Source organism: Trachymyrmex cornetzi, unplaced genomic scaffold, assembly GCF_001594075.2.
Source record: "Trachymyrmex cornetzi isolate Tcor2-1 unplaced genomic scaffold, Tcor1.1 scaffold147, whole genome shotgun sequence".
Lineage (NCBI taxonomy): Eukaryota > Metazoa > Arthropoda > Insecta > Hymenoptera > Formicidae > Trachymyrmex > Trachymyrmex cornetzi.
Window position 1 is genome coordinate 6675251 of NW_017296059.1, and position 18580 is coordinate 6693830.

An 18580-nucleotide genomic window follows, 5' to 3' on the forward strand; every position below is an offset into this window, starting at 1 on the left:
AAAAGATATTGTATCGTTTAAGCCCGGATCCTCATATGGGCAACAGCGCTTTGACACCGAACGCTGATTGGTGAAAAACGGATTGATGGAGGTAAATTTTACTCTCACAGCCGGTTTTTCACCAATTAGACTTTTGTGTCAAAGCGCTGTTGCCCATACGAGGATCCAGGCCAAGAGGAAGAAGCCATGATAGAACCCCTCTTCTCTTGTGTCCAAATGTATACGTCAAGCGGGAAAAATTGTTTTTTCTATATTCTTGCTTTCTCTTTATAACCAATTACAAGATTAGAAGCCAAATTATGTAATTATTTTCCCCTCATGTTATACACTTAAATAATTTTTTCCTCATTATACATTCAAATAAACATATTCTTTTACTGTGTCAAAATTTGCGTGCACACACGTTTATTCATATAAATATCTTGGAAACTCTTTAGTCTTTCTGTATTAATAAATATACATGTACGTGTATATGCTGATTACTCTTATCTTATTTTTATACGGACTCTTCACTTCCTCGAAAAAGGATGTGTACACTTTACATACTTTTATTGTTGTAATAGCAAATTACTTCATATTCATTTTGATATATTTCTTTTTGTTTCCCTTTCTTTTTTTCTTGAACCGCCATCCATTTTTTATTGTAGAACTACAAACTATATATATATGTGTGTGTATGTATATATATATATATATGTATATAAATTTTGTTTGAATAAAATAAAGATTGGGGTTTCGATATTCTTCATTCGTCACATTCATGGTACGTTGCCCTGCAAGTTTTCATTTTGAATACAATGTAATTAGAATACATGATAATGGATATAATAATCGATCAGAAGTAATTAAATACCTTTGCTTGTCTTTATTACGTTTCGATAATCTCCTTCCACGGGGCTGTGTTGTTAATGTGTATCGTTTAGTATGTACCCGATTTGTTCTGAGTTCCCGCATTTCAGAGGTTTTCACTTTTTCTAATTTTTCCATAAACTTTGCAATGAGTTCCGGACAATTCAGATTTTTCTCCGGTTCCCACGTGTCGTCAGACACACTGAATCCTTTCCATCTGATTAAAAATTCTTTTGTGCCATTTTTCTTAAAACGTACCTCAATTATTCTTTCGACCTCAAATTCCTTTGAGATCTCTTTTTCCTCTCCACTATCTTTTTCGTCTGGAAAAAAGATATAAATGCATAGGATTATTTTCATAATAAATAATATTTCAAGATAGAGTACAAATAATGATACAACGTACCAATTTCTTCCGTTTCTTGGGTTAGTTTCTTGTGAGTACCTCTGGAAGATCTTTTAGATTTCTCTGTCTTGATCGGTTTTGATAATTTAATTTCTTTTTCTTTCTCTTTTGATAATTTAATTTCTTTTTCTTTCTCTTTATCTTTTTCCTCGGCTAAAAAGTCTTCTATCAGCTGAGAACAATTCAAATCCTTTTCATTTTCCCAAGTGTCGTCGTTTTCTCCGTAACCTACCCATCTCACCAAGAACTGTCGACGACCTTTAATGGTACGAATATTGATGAGCCTTTCGACCTAAATAAAAAAAAAAAAACATTTTTGACATTTTTAACAAATAAGGAAACAAGTGTTTGATGCGCCGTCTACAAAATGCAGAATAAAGCTTAGTATAAATAAAAATAAAAAACTAATCGATCAGAGTCAATTATTCTTTTCACATTCAATTATGATTGGTCAATTTCTTGCTCTTCTTATACCAAGCTTACTCTGCATATTATATTATAGACAACGCATTAGATCTTTAATATCATAAAAATGGATTCAGTACTGAAACTCAAAGCAGCTAAGTAGCAATTTAATGTGATTAGTTGGATCTAAATAAAGGTAAGAATCACACTCAACTGCTACTTAGGCCCAATTGCACCAACGTTACCTTGATTTTAAGTGAGACTTAAAACTCTTTCTGTCTCTTTGTGCTTTAAAACGAAACAAAGAGAGTTTTAAATTTCGCTTAAAGTCAAAGTGATATTGATGCAACTGGGTCTTAACCGCTTAAGGAGACCCTAAAGCCGTGTGTATTACAGATTCTAAAATTTATCGCCAGTATTGAGTCTATAGTGCACATGACATAAACTATAGATTTTCAGCACTGATAGTAAATATTGGATTGAAACAACCTCAGTAGGACTTACACACATATGATTTACATATTACTACATACTACTACATCAATATCGTACGTACACATACAAGTTTTTACCTAATCTATTACATTAAATGTCTAAGCCTAATTTTAAGACCACAATATTTGTTCATGTAATCCCTAATTCAAACTAAGATTGTTTTATACATACACAGCATAAAATTTGTATAAAACAAATATTATTGCGGGTCAACAGAAGTCGATAACAAAACTGTAATTTTTTAATTTTCTTTCGCTTGTGACATAAAGTCAACCGGTTTGGACTACATTATCGTTATTAGTTGTATTTTAATCGTGGCAGAAGAATGTTTACATCTCTAAAGGCAGTTAGAAAAATACTTACTCGAAAAATAACTCATAAAACAGACGACTTTAGGATCCCCTGAATGAATAGTTGTTGTATCACATTATTACCATTAATTATTATCTATGTCTTACATATTATGCAGAAAAATCTAAAATTCACAGATAATTGAAGTACAATAGTCAAAACCTTAGTTATTTTATAAATCTTTATTTTTAGCAATAATTTTTTTCAAATGCAATCGAACAAAGAATTTTTGAATATTCAATACAATTCGTAAAATGTTCGTTAATCATTCTCCTGTTGTTGACGAATACGGCGCTCATTTCTTTCCGCGCGGTAATATTTATTGGCCGATGATATTCGTCACAAACAAAATTAACCTATCAGAAAATCAATTATACAAGAAAATTGAAATATATTTAGACATAACAAAAATGAAATTCAATTATTTTGTGAGAATTTTCAATCGGTAAGTGATTTATTTTCAATTCAAACGTAACCCTAGCGTTCTACGACGCGAAGGTGGGAAAATATTGTAAGTAAACATCCACCATACCTCATATTCGCTCTCGGCGTTCTCGAGCTTGTCGCGGGCCGAGGTGGACGCTCGCTGATCTTCCTTCTTTCTACGCTTATTCGTTGACTGTTTCTTCTCGCCATTTTCCCGCTCTTTCGGTTCTACCTTCATAGAGTCATTATCAGAGTCTACATCGTCGTTCGAGCTCGCCGTCGGCTTCTGCAACGATGTACCGCGCGAGGAGCGTCTCTTCGTGGAGGACTTTTGCGCGATGTTGTTCTTAGCCTTACCGGCCTGCGTCTCATCGTCGGTTTCGTCGCCACTGGCCGCGCGTGCGTCGACATTTTCTTCCGGCTCGCTGTCGCTCGCCAGTTCGGACTTTCTATGCTTGTTCTTCATACCGAGCCGTCGCATAATATCTCTCACGGTACCGTTAGCGTGCAAGCAGTTTTCGAATCTTGACCGGTCCCTACAATTCCCTTGACAACTATCTCTCTTCACTATCGTCAACAGCACTACTCGGCCTCTTGCTTCTTCTCCTCTTCCTCCTTCGCCGCCCCCTCTTCAGCCCCTTGGCGTTTTCTCTCGGATTCTCTCGTGTTCCGCTGGCCTTCCCGCCTCCCCCTCGCTTGCAAGCACCAGCGAGAAAGTAACACGCTGACGAATCGCTTCCCGCCGCGTTCCGAACTACTGCAAGAAATTTTACCCTCGTACTCGGCAACAGTGCGCGCGCATTTCAGCTTTTTACCCACAATACTCGCGCCTCACGCGAATACACGTCGGTGTACATATACTATATTGTCGTGGAGAGTACCGAGACTGCCGAGAGTACCGGCACAGTACGGAATTGACGAATCGGAACGAACGCTCTTCGGGCGGGACTTTCGTGCGCATGCGCCGATGCGTCATCGATCACGTGATCGACAGACCTGTATCAAGACGCCACGTAGAGGCGTCCATTTTTCGGGGACCGAATAAATATCGTTACATGTACGTTACTGATACGTCATAAAACGTTACTTATTCTTTTTTTTATCACGGGGTCTGTGACTTATTTTTATTGCAGCTATTATACTACGTGATTGAAACAATATATGCGCACCGCATGAGATAAGCTCCGATAACAGCCTGTTCTATTTTTATTTCAAACCACTCGCACGGTACATTCTTTCCTCCCTTTCTCTCCAGTTGGAGAAAAAGAGAAAAAGTGAACCGTGCAAATTCAACTAAAAAGAATAGACCCGATGGCGATCTTTCAGCTGCCGATCGAGTGTAGTTTGGACGAACCGATCAATCTTCACGGTCCTGAGAGATCGATATCGTGTACCTTACAAATCCCATTATCATTTTTGACACGTAAATTTTACTGTTAACTACGTCTGTGAAGTACCGTTAGTTTGTTTCTCCAAGTAAGATTAGCTGAAATCGGTAATTTACACACAAAAAATCGATTATGGTCAACGAGTCTTGTCCTAAGTAGAAAAACGTGTTACGATAACGTCGAAATTAAAATAAACAGTAAATGACTGAAGAGTGACTTTTAATGAGCATTTTGAAATCATTTTGATGTTATGATTTATACTTTCCAATTAAGGAACATATACCAAATCAAGAGAAAGTCAAAATGACTTTATTTTGACGTCATGAAAGTCAAAATGATATTTTGTTACAAAATTTGACTTTATTGACGTCAAGAATTAAAATAGTCATTTTGATTTTGGTGTTCTTTGAGTTAGGTTAGGTTAGTGAAGACTCTGCAAGTAGCAGAGGATCGATTTTCGGATCATCGATTTTAATTATCAATCCCTGTATTCAATTTTAATAAAGCTGATGTATTACGAATTAGATTTGCTTATTTTTTTTATTGCTTCGCACGTATAAATGCAAGTTCAGAGGAATACATTAATTGATTGCTAAATTGACCTATTGTTTTTCTTCTCTCGGACGCGACTTAAGCAATGCGCATAGGTTCTTTATCATTGAACTTCTTGCACGGTTTATTATTCCCCTTTCTTTCGACGTTGGAGAGAAAAAAAGGAGCAACCGTATACAAAAAGTTCCGCTAAAAACAGACATATGACTTGAACGACTTGGTTGTACTTCGTCCAATTTTTTTTTATGTCAGCGACATGTAATCACTCCTAATATTTATTCGCTTTATCCGCCAATGAGTACTCCTACATTTTTTTTTATGTTGCCGAAACTGCAGAAGCTATATATCGCCTACTGGATTGGCTTCCGGTTGACTTCCCCTCACCCCCGTGATGAGTAGGCCCTGTATTTACCGTTCGTTTCAATTACACTCCCTGCACTTCGTTTCTTCTCCTTCTCTCTCCCTTCGAAGCTCAATGTATGCATGCTTCCTTTGTTTCCGACGCAAAAAGTACAGGAGAGTGCAGTTGAAACGATGCCCATTTTACAGCTTAAGTGCGTAGCAATAAAGCTTATCGAGAAGACCGTATGACTTTTTTAGCGAACTGGTGAAACTGCTGAATGAATAATGAGTCGCTGTCAATCATCGTTAACGCGAAACAAGAATTCGTTCAGGGCGCAATCGATTCTAGGCTATAATTCTATTGTACCTTTAAGAACGACGTCTCTACCGCTGCCGGCCTTTACGTTAGACGGCCATGTTGATCATGGCTATTACCGGAAGACAACAGTGCAGTTCGGATTCGTCACTGAATCGATATATATTAAATGGCGGCACGCGAATTTTAGCTGAGTCACGATAACGCGAGGAGACCAACGCTCCCCCCCCCCCTCTTTTAAAATCATTGCTTTCATAATTAATGGCGGTGTTCTGCTCTGATATAAGAAAATTAAAAATAAAAAAACAAAGAGCAATTTATTCAAAAGCACGGCACCCTCTTTCACGTACGTCACTTCAAAGATCGAGTCTAGAGGTCGATTGTGTATCTTGAAACGAGGTAAAAATTACAAAAGTGAGCGAATTTGCTAGATGTATGTGTGTTGACCAAAAAAATTATAAATATTCCAGTAAATTTTTTTACACACTTTTGTATTTTTCATCTTGTTTCAAGATAATCGATCCTCTGATCCTAAGAAAAAATTTAAAGAAATATTAATGTTTAAAAAATTCGTTTCGATTTTGTTAATTTTTTCAAGGCATACTTTCGATCGATCGTATTCAATCCTTCAATTGACACTGACTTATTGGCAAAATTATTACTGCGGTAAACAATTTTTCCTACATGAATATGTATTAATATATATAAATATGCATAAATATTCATAAACATGTATAATATATGATATATGAAATATGTCCATACATTCGTACATTCCTCTCTTTTGAAAATTTACTTTTTAGTAAATGTAACAGAAATAATAGTAGTAATGTGAAAACATAAAAAATAATTAAAAGGATAATTTTTACACTATTTGTTATAGAAAAAATCAAGTTTAAAGAAATGTAAAAAAATTATTTATGTATAATTATATATAAAATTATGCATAATTGTGTATGAACAAATTTTTTTACATTTTTCTAAACTTGTTTTTTTCTAAAACGAACAATGAGAAAATTATTTTTTTAATTATTTTTGATGTTTTTACATTACTAGTATTACTTCTATATAACACTAAAAAATAATTCTTTTTATAAAAGAAAGAGGGATGTATATGAATATGTATGGACACACTTCATACATAATATACGTGATCATAAATATTTATGTATGTTTATACATATTTATACATATTCACGTATAAAAAATTTTTTATCGGGCATGACAATATTAATACTAGAAATACCCATATTTTTTACTGACTCTAAAAAAGATCAAGAATCATAGATTGTCATGAAAATAAAAAAAATGATTAAAATATTTCAATATAAAGAACACAATTATTATAAAAAGTCAAAATATTCCAGAATGATATCTTTTACATTAGAAACATGATATTAATCTAAAAAATAGTAATGATCAATTATGATCAATTATGATCGGTACTTCTAGTGTTAAAGAAATATCATTAATGATTTATTAAACTAAAGCGAAATTTATTAAACTTCACATTCGTTATTTGTTCAAAAAGTATGTCGAAACTTCGCACCAATCTCAATGATTTCGATTACCTCGCCGCTCTCGCCTTCTCTGTTGTCCTGACAACGTTGCGATCAAATCGTTTATCCAAATCGCGACTTGTAGAATAATATATCTTTCGCTTCCTTTTCCCTAATCCATTTTCTCGACTTCGTTTTGTTGTTCGTCAAATGAATTCTCATCATGGCCAAATTCGTGAGTACTTATGAAAAGCCTCTGCCTCATATCGGTCTGTCGGACTGGTATACCAAACAATGGGAGCTTCGACAAAACGCGGACGTCAAAAGATCCGAGGCTTGTCGGCTACGCAATTCGAGCAAAACCACTCGTTCCGAAGGGAACGTGACAACGAAATGGGACACCTATATGAATGATGCTCGAATAACGGACAGGTGACTGCGAGTACCCTTGACAAATATTGCAATTAATCTATAGTAAAAATTCAAGCAGATCAAGCCATGATAATGTTAAAATCGTTATTGATTGGAATCGTTATTTTTGGCAATCATTTTGGAACCATTTTGATGTTGTAATAACTTGTTTTGCTTGGGAATGATAAAGTTGCAATTGATTTCATTCAGTTGCTTTTTAGGAAATATACATCTCCAACATAATATTTTGTTTCACCAGAGTGTTAGAACTATCGAGATGGAAGGACATTCTCGATGACTTGCTGCAAAAATTATTAACCGAGATACGCTTATTAAGTGACGAGAAAGCCAACACACAGAAGGAACTTGAAAACATAACTCATCCCCTGCGTATTGCCAGCGAATGCATCTCGATGAGGGACTGCCGTAGAGAAACCGAACTCACATACGATGAAGCTGATATAGAGTTGAAGAAGGAGCTCCGCTTGATCGCAAATATTCATGAAGAATTTACCAAGAGGTGATCAAGCTGATATATGTCATAGAAAGATAATGCATTTCCTTTTCCTCTATTCCATTCTTTTCACCTGATAGAGCACAGGCCGCATGGGAAAAGTTAAATCGCTTGGAAGCCCTTAAATTTAGGCTGAGCTTGGACATAGAAGATAAAAACGAAACCATTAGAATAGACGAGGACAATCTTGCATTAGATCACACTTCTGCAAATATAAGTTACAAACCGAGAACATCAGTTGATAAAACAAGGTACAAAATATCATTTTCTTCTATTTGCTGTTTCTGTACCACAATCTTTATATCACCAAAATTTGTAATTTGTCTCTTTCCATTTCAACAGTTCAATCACGTACGAGGTTTGGCTTGACCGATGTCGTTGTTCCAAGTTGTCTGCCGAAAAAGAATTGAGTGAATCTTACAATTTTCGTGAGGCTACACGTGTAATGAGAGAACATGCGCTGAATGATATTAAAGCTGAACAAGACGCAACAGATTACACTTTGAGGAAGAGAATTTATCAAACGCAAAAAGGCAGAAATGAAATGGAATGGCAGAAGCTTAAGGTGTATATGATCGCGATTATATTTCTCCAATTTTTATAAATTTTCATGAATATATATGAATAAAAATAAATCAAATAATGAATTTGACAAATATCAAATACATGGTAAGAATTTGTTCCCATCTGAGTTTTTTAATGTAAATAGGTACAAAAGGAAATAGAAATGTTGGGAAATGAGATAACCCAGTTGGAAGCAACACTGATGAGTAAAATAGGCGTGGTGAAATGCGTCGAAATGCGATTAGAAAACCGAGTTTATCGGCCTGGCTCAGAACTTTGTAAGGACGATGTGGAATTGGGCCTGAAGAAGGAAGCCTTGCAATTAAAACAGACTGAAGAAGATCTAATTAAAATGATCGAGCATGCAAAGTATGTACATGTATCTTATATTGCTAATTATTAGACTCATCAACTGCATTCAGAAGAAGAAGTAGCTTTACAACTGCTGTAAGATTCTTTAATACAATTAATTACATATTTATATCCATTTAGAAATTAAGGATAAGAACCGAGTTGACCAAAAAAGCACATTAATTTTACATTCAATATAATACATTGTATTACATAATGGTTATATTGCTGGTGGTGAAATTAATGTTATGTTACTTTTAGTTGGTATAGACTGGGAGAATTATATTAAAAAATCTTATAATGCACGCGCGCACACACACACACACACATCTACAGTTGCAAAGTTGCTTTTTGTTTTACTAAATACAGTGTCATTAAAATTATTTGTCATTTCTTTTTCTTAAGTGCAAGCTTTAAACTTAATTTTTTAGAACAAGCTACAATAGTCTGGAATCTTTGCTTATACGGATCGACAACAATTTGGAAGACAAACAGCATTCTCTGAACACCGACGTTATGTGCCTGGACATGAGAGTACCGCTGAAAACAGGAGACAGAGAGCGTTTACCTAATGAGACGGACCGTAATATCGTATTGACACACATGGAGAAAGAAATTCCGTTGGAATCTTAACCCTTATAATATCATGCTCAGTTCGATGCCTCATTCCTACTATCGTGAATCACTAGAACCCTTTCATGTTTTCACCTATTTAAAATAGTTCAAGAAAATCTCTAAAATTTCACAAACGTACATTCAACTTTCTAGAACAAATGTTTAAACTTCATTTTGGAAAATAAAATGTGGAATAAGTTATAATTATCGAAAGACTCGTAAGTTAGGAAAAAGTAATCACTCGGTCACTAGTGACCCATGATAGTCGAGTATGGGTTAATTCAACTGCCTCATTTGGGTTTCTAAAACATGATTTTGTAGACACTGTCTAATGCTTAAAAACTTGTCAGTCTCCATCTTTATTTAGATATATTATGCAAAAAAAAAAAACAAGAATCTCGATTGAAATTTGATAAATATTAGGGTGTGTTTGTAATATAGTTTATCCAGATACTGTGAACGCTAAGGTCACATTGTGTGCCTTTTAACAAGTGACACGGTGTGACACAATAGATCATTGCATTCTTAGGTCTGTTTTCTGTGGCTGAACTAGTGTACATTTTTGGAACTTAAAGTAAGATAGAAATACGTTTGATATTTATTTAAAGCGAGAAAGAGAGTTCTAGAGCAATCTAGTGCAGGAACAGAAAACAGACCACTTGTTTGCCAATGTTAAACAAAGATGACTTAATTACTGCGTCACTTGTTAGAAGATACACGTTATCTTCTTCTGAACAACTGAATGGCGAATTCGATTGAAAGCACTAGTGCGCATTGGTGTATATTAAAGCCGTTGTACACACTGATTTAATTTGAATATAAAAGTGAAATGCAAATATTTCGAATTATAAAATAAATATTTTACCTAATAGTACAATAAAATGTATTGAGTATTTCAGGATTTAATTAATAAAATAGAACAGACCTCTGTGTTTATGTATAGACATATCTTTACGTTATTTTGTGTACGATGACTTTAATGTGCACTGAGTGCATCCAATCAAATTCGCTATAATTAAGAAAAAAATAACGTGACTTTAGTGTTTACTGTATCTGGATCCATACTATTGCGAAAACTCCCTTTTGTCAGCTTTGTAAACCCAATCGAATCTAACCCTACACATAAGAACCTTACCAAATTTCATTTTCCATTTATATCTTGGGAATCATTCTTATGTATATTTTTTTTTACAAACCCTGTTGATTTCTGAAAAAAAAATTTATATTATTTAGAAAAATTATAATTAAGAAAAGATTTATAAATTTATGAAACCTGACAAAACCATGTCTTCTTCTTCTGGTTTCCCCTTTATTGGTTTTCCGACTCAAACCATAGGCCTGTTCTTTTTGACTGAACTTTTGCACCAGTTCATCTTTCTTCCTTTTCTCTTTAAGAGGATAGAAGAGGAAAAAAGATGAACTGGTGCAAAAGTTCAGTCAAAAAGAACAGGCCTCATATGTCCAGGCACGGTAAAATCGACTGAAACGACAGACACCTGTCGATAACGTGTTTGAGCACAGAGTTCCAATTCTCGACGTTAGATGTCGCCAAAGCGCAGAACAGACGGTGCTGCCCTCTGTGTGGCAATGAAATCACGGAAGTGGGGAGGGCACTAGTGTATCAAAATTGCGACTACTTACAGAGAGATATACTATTTCGCATATATTTAAATTACACAACACACAAATTACAGCGTAAACATTATAGACAGACTGTAAGAAGTCGAGAATAGGAGGTGCGTACAAATTTGATTAGCGCGCTTCAGAGCGGGCTCGTCGACTCTATTGCTGCGTATCTGCAAATGAGGTATATTTCACATTTATATATAGTAATTGTAAAGTCGATCCAACACGCAGACAAGCGGGACAATCGCTATCAGCAAGGAGAAGAGGAAGAACGAGATGGAAACGAAAGAAGGATGAAGAAAAGGAAAGAAGACAAGATATGAGGATGGCGAGATGAAAGAGCTCACACAGCACACTTCATCCGAGAGATGTCCTGGGAATGTTCTTAGAATATCCGTAGGACATCTTCTGGACGTTTTTAGGAATGCGTTTCGTTTCGTGCATGTTGTATCATTTTATCCTTTTTTAATATTCGGTGAACAACAAGGATAAAACAATACATTATGCGCATCATGCGTAAAACGGAACGCACTTCTAGATTTTATCCTGGTTTACCGAATATCAAAGAAGAATAAAATTACGCATCATGCGTGAAGAGAAACACACTCTAGGACTTCCCTTAGAAGTTTGTACTGTATGGGAAGGTCCACGACACGGTATAGGCAATGAAAGAAAGGACAGTAAACGACGATGACGATAACGACTCGAGGGAATCAATTTGGAAGAATGCGGTGACGAGATAGGCAGGCGGATAGACAGATATAAATAGACACATTACTTCGTTTTCCGTCTAACGTTCGTAACTACGTAACTACATAACGATTCGATCATTCGGTTATTATAATGATCGCGCGTTGTATACAAAGCGGCGACTACGGACAGAATTTTTGGCCTCCTGCGCGCGCTCCCGAGGTGGGACATGCTTGTTGTGCTTGTATCGGAACGTAACGGAACGTCCAGATACGCGAAATCGCTTTTCGCCGACGCCTCTCTTTCTCCGCGCGCCAGGGACGGACGTGAACTTTTCGAGACCTGAAGCTGGATAGTCCGGTTTCCTAGCGATAACGTATTAAAAAGAAAACAAAAGATACATCTTCGTCTCTATAATTTAAAATATTGGTTGATATTTTGGAGCAAAATTATATCTTTGACTGGAGTGTTTATATAGATATCAAGTCTTTAAACGTTGAAAATACCAATGTTTCTTACTGACTGAAAGGACCAAGTGCGAAGAAATTATTATATGAAAATAAAGAAAGCGATGAGAAATCAAATATTTCATCAGTATAAAAAAATACAATTATTGAAAAATCAAAAAATTTCAGAATCCTATCTTTTACGCGGGAAATATAATATTATCTAAAAAATAAACACGGTTAATTACGATTGCTCGCTACTTCTAGTGTTAAGTTGCATCAGACGAGCCTCCGAGAATGAAAATAAAAATCTTTGCAAGTCTCTGACGAAACTAACCGACGTTACAACCGACTTTATGTCTTTTTGTATTTCATTTAATCCGACTATTAGTTGTCCTGGTCGAAACAGTCCTAGGGTCATAAAAAAGCGCTATAAAAAAGGAAAAGAAAGGGAACCAATCTTTGGATTCTTGATAGAAGCATTACCAGATAAGGAGCTATTAAAGGGACAAGGTAATTGAAAGAGAGATGACAAATATTATTTTTAAAAAACCTCACGATCGAGATCTTCACTCGGAAAAAAATGTTCTATATATAATTATATAAAACATTGACATATTTTATATACAATTATATATAATTATATATATAAAATGTCCATGTATACAACATTTTTTTCCGGATGGCAGCAATTTAAAAGATCGAAAGCTTAAAAGAATTCATTGTCTCCCACGTGAATCCATCCCTGACTATCGCTACAAATTTCGTCTCTTGCATTTTTGCCGCAGAGCGCATGGTTTTAGACGCGAAAGGTGTACACACGCCTTTTGTGCGAAGCACGGTGAACAACGAGCGATGGATCGGATCGAATCGATCGGAGCACGCGTGAGAACGAATTATTCCCGGCCCATCGCTTCGCGTAATATACAGATAATATTACACTAGCTACATGGCTATCAGATGCGTATCTTCTGCTTTTTCTTGTATTTTTTTTTACACGTATACACAAGCGCATACATATAGACTACCGCGCGTGTAGAATACGCATATAAATACACACTCGCATATAACACACGGACGCAACATTCGCCCACACATACATACACGTGCACGCGCACATCGACCGCTATAAGACATCTTATCTCTTCAAGACTACACGAATTTGTACATAAGGCATCACGATATCATGTCGTTTCTCACATACGAACGTGATAACGACAAAGCGTGATACTCGCTCTTCTATCTATCTGTTTCTGCTATCAAGGAGGTTCGGCAAATATCGGGGCAAATTTCGCGTTAGCGACGACTATCGAAATGATGATGCGCGCGGCGCGAGACGCGGATTAAGCTTCTTCGACTCTTAAGCACGATCGTCCGGACGATCGTTTACACACCAAACAGGATATCTCGAGTCGCAGCCAGCTTCGAGATAGCGATAATTTCGAGATAGCGTTGCTTTAATCTGGCAAATCGTTTCTCAAGGGACTCGACGGCGTCGCGAGATGACGGCTCGTATACAGCTTCAAAAAATGTATGAATGATGATAGCGGAGCTGCCGTTTGTGCAACAAGTTGAATTTTTTAAGTAAATAAGAATATGTAGAAAAGATTGTAAGGGAATGAAAAAATTCTTATCATATCCGCGCAAATGCAAATATTTCGATAAAGTATCGAAAGGTAAACGTTTTGAAATTAATGTAAAAGATTAGTAATAAAGAACCTGCCTTTTAAGACGGATGTTTTCGCTTTTACTTTCCAAGAGCATTGGCTTCACTTCTCTTCGCATAGGCTCGGGCCCATCCGTCGGTGTGAAGTTACGCTATAGTTAACCGAGGAACGGGGATTGTAATATCCCTCACTCGGACTTGTCTGTGAGTGAGTATACAGCGCTATGACGAAATATTTCCTCGCGATCACCACCCACACCGAGGATGTATTTCGTCATGACTGCTTAACCGAACAGTAGTGAGCGTAACCGAAGCGATCGAGTCGAGACGGCTTCGTTCGAGACGCTTCGAGCGTTCGATGCTTCCCTGATATATATATATATTGCGAATCGGGATCGACGATCGGGCCTACAGCCGACTCCGAAACTATAGCGGAATAATCGTATCGAGGACGATGCAGCGAATTCAATTGCATCGATGATTGCGTAAACGAACGTGAGTCGAAGGTGCTTCCGCGGATCGAAAGTCAGTTTGAAAAGATCCGCTAAATTTGTGACTTTACAAAAATGGGATGACGTATGGAAAAATGTAAATACATGCAATGGCTGCATTCGGAAGAAAAAGCAGAGCTTTACAATTATTATAAAATTCTCTAATATGATTGATTTTGCCCTTAGATCCCTCACTGGATCTAAAAGTATATCAATCATATCGAAGAATCTTACAATAGTTGCAAAGCTGCTTTTTCCGCTGAACGTAGAATATTTGCAATATAATGTCATAGATATCGCTCCATTTAGAAATTACGATAATATCCGTGAGAAACAGTTTTCTTTTTTTTAATAATTTCTACACGTTTCTAAACTCTCGATGCTCTCCAACTAACAGTTTCGTAAAGCTCCGCGCCTCGAAGTCTGAATGGCGAAAACCACGCAGCGCGCGTCCAACACAGGTAGTCGAGAACGAACGGGAAGCAAAGAGAAGATCTCTCTCTCTCTCTCTCTTTCTCTGTCCATACTCTCGTACTCTCTTCACTTGGTGTGCTGCTTCGGGAGGTGCCGCTTCATGTGCAGCGCGAGATGATCGCTCCTGGCGAAGGAGCGCTCGCAGACCGCGCATTTAAAGGGCTTAGCCCCGGTGTGCTTGCGGTAATGCCGCGTCAATTCGTCGCTCCTGGCGAATCGCCACTCGCATTCCGGCCATTGACACTGATACGGTTTCTCGCCTGAAACAGCCAACAAGAGGAAAGACATAAGTGAAAACGTGCACAACGATGCGTGTCTGAGAGCGATCGTATAATAATTATTACGACTAATGAGCTGTTGGAATTATTAATTTATTACACTTATTGGACGATTAATTCTTAAGTAAAGATACAACGTGGATAATTTGATTTGTCACTTAATCATTTTCTTCCGAGATATACTTGATTTCAAGAGTTTCATTAATTCCTGTAATTGGTTTCTAATTCTAATGTATACTTTTTTTTTTACATTCTTCTGTCATTCCTAATGCGAAATATATGTTTCGAGATATATATTACGGTAGTCTCTCTTTTTGCAGTCGAGTCCTTTTCACAGATCATTCTACGTTCGCACGAAAGTGCGAAAGCGTATCGATATATAGGGGAGTTTAATCGGTGCGACTCGAACGTACGTCTCACGAGCGAGAATTCCGTTCGAGTTTCGAGACGGCGGCGACCTATTAGAGAACAAAGCGTTGCTCTTTGTGAGATAGAGCCGCGGGATGCGGTATACTTAGGTGTATACCCCGTCGCGCCTCTCAGCCGCGAGAGATGCAGCACGGTGTGACCTTTAACTGTACCTGCATGCCGCAACACGCTCACCTGTATTCTAGCGCAATCGCACCGGCCGGGGCCGGACCGCGCGCGAGTATAAGCGACCGGCCGAATGCAACTGAATGCAACATTGCAACCGGCTAATGCGAACTAACATGCCCGCATTCCGCTTAGCTTCGCCGATTATCGAGGAATATGCCTTCCTTATTGTTATTATTAGTTTACACGCGCCTGTGCCTGTGGCGTATTATCTTTATAAACGGGATTGAGAGCTCAAGCGCGATTGACGTTAAAATTTATACTGGGATTTATGCTCGGGCCATATCAGAATATGGACGCAGATCGGACTTGGAGAATTGACATTTAGAATCAGAGCGAGACAAGTTGAGGATTCAAATTGTTAAGTCGAACGTATACATGGTCTCGCATTTAAAAGGAAAATCAATGAATACCTACTCAGCAAACACAAATATAACCGAGGGGGTAACCACTAGCTGAAATGTTGTCCCACTGCATTGCAAATGATTTCATCTGATTGCACAATGATTTGATCTAATTATATAAATGATATCATTTGATTACACAATGATTTCTCATGATTGGGTATGTAATTATAACATTTTTAGTGATTACAAATGAAAATTTTATTTGATTAGAAACACTACGTGACGCGGGGATAACTACTTAATATAAACGTGGGACAATGTCTTCAAAATTATGAAATCTTTAAGAAATCGTTATGTGATCATTTTGCAATCGGAAGTGTTCATGAAATTAAATAAAACCATGTGGAATTACTAAAAATCATAATGAAATCATGTGTAATTAGCTGACATTATTTGAGATTTTATTGGAATACCTGGAAATCATGTGTAATCATCAGAAATCATATCTAATCAGCAAAAATTATTTTGAATTTCCATGTAATCATGGCAATCATGTATAATTATCATGAAATTTGTGACGAAAATGTCGCCATAAAATTTCATGAAATCAGTACACTGAAAGAAAAGATTGGCTGCTGCAAGAAATTAGATGGTAAATTATGGCATAGCATTTTTAATTTTTGGTTGCAACAGCCAATTTTTGGTTGCCGCAGCCAATCGTTGGTTGTGTTAGCCTATCTGCGATGTCAGTATAGGATTTCGATTGGCTGTAGCAACCAAAAATTGTAAAACACATGTAACGGTTGAGTTCGAAATTGTAACATCGATGTTATACTTTTAGTAAAGGCCGGAGTGCATACATAACGCATAATGCATAAGGCATAAGAAAATCAAGCAATCAGAGTCTTTTATTTCATGGAAAGGAAGGAAATGAAGGACTTTGATTGATTCATTATGATGCGTTACGTGTTCTGCAAGATTCTGTGCTTCCACCCTTAGGGCCACCATACAGAAAATGACATAAGCTGCATAAGTATAGAATAAGATCAATGAACATTTGGTGCAAATCAATATGGTGTCTTTTTGTTAGATGATTATTGGTCCAGCGGTGTTATGCTTTGCTTACGTAGCTTATGTCATTTTGTGTGTGATGGGTCTTGAGCCGGTGTAAAGTTGGCACCCCATTTTGGAAAAATCGATATTTTATACACAGTTCCGTTTGCACCCACAATAGTTCTACAGTTCCTGCTAAGTTTTAACAATAGTTCCGCTGATTTAGCTAAAAAAAAAAAAGAAATTTTATAAATGGGGTGCCAACTTCGCGTGGCACCCCAAGTATCGCAAAAATTAATTTTTATTACGAAATTCTAAAGTTCTCGAAGAGTTCTACGGTTCCTGATAGGTTTCAGCGACAGTTCTGGCCTCTAAGTATTTTTAAACAATTTTTTAAATTGAGAGCCAGCACCCCACCGCAAGAGTAAAGTACCGCGTAATGGTCAGTTCCCGCGGACTTTTTGCTATTTTCCTACAGTTCTACAATAGTTCTACCGCTTTCTGTAGGTTTTGCACAGAGTTCTGGCCTCTACGTATTTTTGAACGCGAAGTTGACACCCCATTTATAACATTATTTTTTTTAGCTAAATCAGCGGAACTATTGTTAAAACTTAGCAGGAACTGTAGAACTATTGTGGGTGCAAACGGAACCGTGTACAAAATATCGATTTTTTCAAAATGGGGTACTACAACTTCACACAGGCGGTTCTTAAGGGCTTCACACATGAAATGCATAACAGAGCATAAGCATATAACGTAAGACTGCTGGACCAATGAGCATCTAGCATATTGATCGCCATATTGATTTACATAAGATGCTCATTGGTTTAGTGGCCTTATGTTATGCTTATGCTTCGTTATGCATTTCAAGTGTGAAATTCGTCCCTTTAGTATAATGAGTAATAATTAATATAATAAGTATAATCGCGCTATAATCAAGAACTAGAGAGTAGATCGACTCGGATTCGACAGGTCCGCTTTGGACACTTCCATAATCCTTGAAACGCACCTCGTGTGTTTAAATTACCTACGCGATTCATTCAAACTTTAAATGTCTCCTACGGCAACAATCACCTCTCCGAGCCGTTCGCGAATTTGATCGCGACGAAAGATTCTTTTGCGATGCGCGGAACGGTGAGTAAAGAAGCGAGTGCTAAGCGAGTAAAAGCGACCGAGGCGGAGGCTCGACGGGGGGTCAGAGGGAGGAGGGAGGGCGAGCACGCACAGAAGAGGAGAAGAAAGAACTCGATAGCTGAGAGATACACCCACGCATCCTTCTAGCTCGTTCCTGTTCCTCTCTCGTGCGCTATAGGTACGGCATACGGAGACGACCCTAACCGGTCCTCGGCCGTGCCGCTGCAGCCGCTGCAGCCGCCCTGCGCCCTGCGCCCTGCGCCACGCCGCGAGAGTTGCATTCAGCGCTGCAGCATC

The 18580-nt window shown here is 37.3% G+C and overlaps 3 protein-coding genes across 7 annotated transcripts in view; 1 reads left to right on the top strand and 2 right to left on the bottom strand.

The window, feature by feature from the left end:
* Positions 1 to 667: 667 nt before the first annotated feature.
* On the bottom strand, positions 668 to 10770 carry LOC108757832 (heterochromatin protein 1). Of its 4 annotated transcripts, XM_018502461.1 has the most exons (6): positions 10758 to 10770; positions 10620 to 10691; positions 3039 to 3689; positions 1256 to 1547; positions 854 to 1172; positions 668 to 773 (listed from the first exon to the last, which is right to left on the bottom strand). In XM_018502461.1, the coding sequence occupies exons 3-6, from the start codon at positions 3411 to 3413 to the stop codon at positions 746 to 748; spliced, it is 1014 nt and encodes a 337-aa protein (XP_018357963.1). In that variant the 5' UTR covers positions 3414 to 3689; positions 10620 to 10691; positions 10758 to 10770; the 3' UTR covers positions 668 to 745. The 4 variants fall into 4 exon arrangements, with proteins under 4 accessions (XP_018357963.1, XP_018357962.1, XP_018357960.1 ...); XM_018502460.1 differs by lacking the exons at positions 10620 to 10691; positions 10758 to 10770 and adding an exon at positions 5582 to 5859 and having other exon boundaries at positions 3039 to 3686; XM_018502458.1 differs by lacking the exons at positions 10620 to 10691; positions 10758 to 10770 and adding an exon at positions 5582 to 5859.
* On the top strand, positions 5965 to 10029 carry LOC108757831 (tektin-2). The gene is made up of 7 exons (XM_018502457.1): positions 5965 to 6000; positions 7233 to 7461; positions 7700 to 7960; positions 8035 to 8205; positions 8297 to 8519; positions 8664 to 8887; positions 9301 to 10029. Exons 2-7 carry the CDS (start codon positions 7253 to 7255, stop codon positions 9500 to 9502), a joined length of 1290 nt encoding a protein of 429 aa, XP_018357959.1. The 5' UTR covers positions 5965 to 6000; positions 7233 to 7252; the 3' UTR covers positions 9503 to 10029.
* A 3373-nt stretch (positions 10771 to 14143) lies between the features above and the next one.
* LOC108757906 (early growth response protein 1) overlaps positions 14144 to 18580 on the bottom strand; it is a 52449-nt gene continuing 48012 nt past the window's right edge. For both annotated transcript variants that reach the window (XM_018502604.1, XM_018502602.1), the window contains exon 4: positions 14144 to 15137. In XM_018502604.1, the coding sequence (XP_018358106.1) occupies positions 14944 to 15137 (194 nt within the window). In that variant the 3' untranslated portion in view covers positions 14144 to 14943. The remainder of the gene's footprint in view (positions 15138 to 18580) is intronic.

Bases quoted from the DNA above. Each gene is read 5' to 3' on its own strand.
- LOC108757832 (XM_018502461.1), bottom strand. From the start codon at position 3,413: ATGCGACGGCTCGGTATGAAGAACAAGCATAGAAAGTCCGAACTGGCG. The intron at 1,548-3,038 runs GTATGGTGGATG...TTTTTTATTTAG, and splicing joins ACGCCGAGAGCGAATATGAG to GTCGAAAGGCTCATCAATAT. The intron at 1,173-1,255 runs GTACGTTGTATC...TCTTTTTTCCAG, and splicing joins CCAAGAAACGGAAGAAATTG to ACGAAAAAGATAGTGGAGAG.
- LOC108757831 (XM_018502457.1), top strand. From the start codon at position 7,253: ATGGCCAAATTCGTGAGTACTTATGAAAAGCCTCTGCCTCATATCGGT. The intron at 7,961-8,034 runs GTGATCAAGCTG...TTCACCTGATAG, and splicing joins CATGAAGAATTTACCAAGAG to AGCACAGGCCGCATGGGAAA. The intron at 8,206-8,296 runs GTACAAAATATC...CCATTTCAACAG, and splicing joins ACATCAGTTGATAAAACAAG to TTCAATCACGTACGAGGTTT.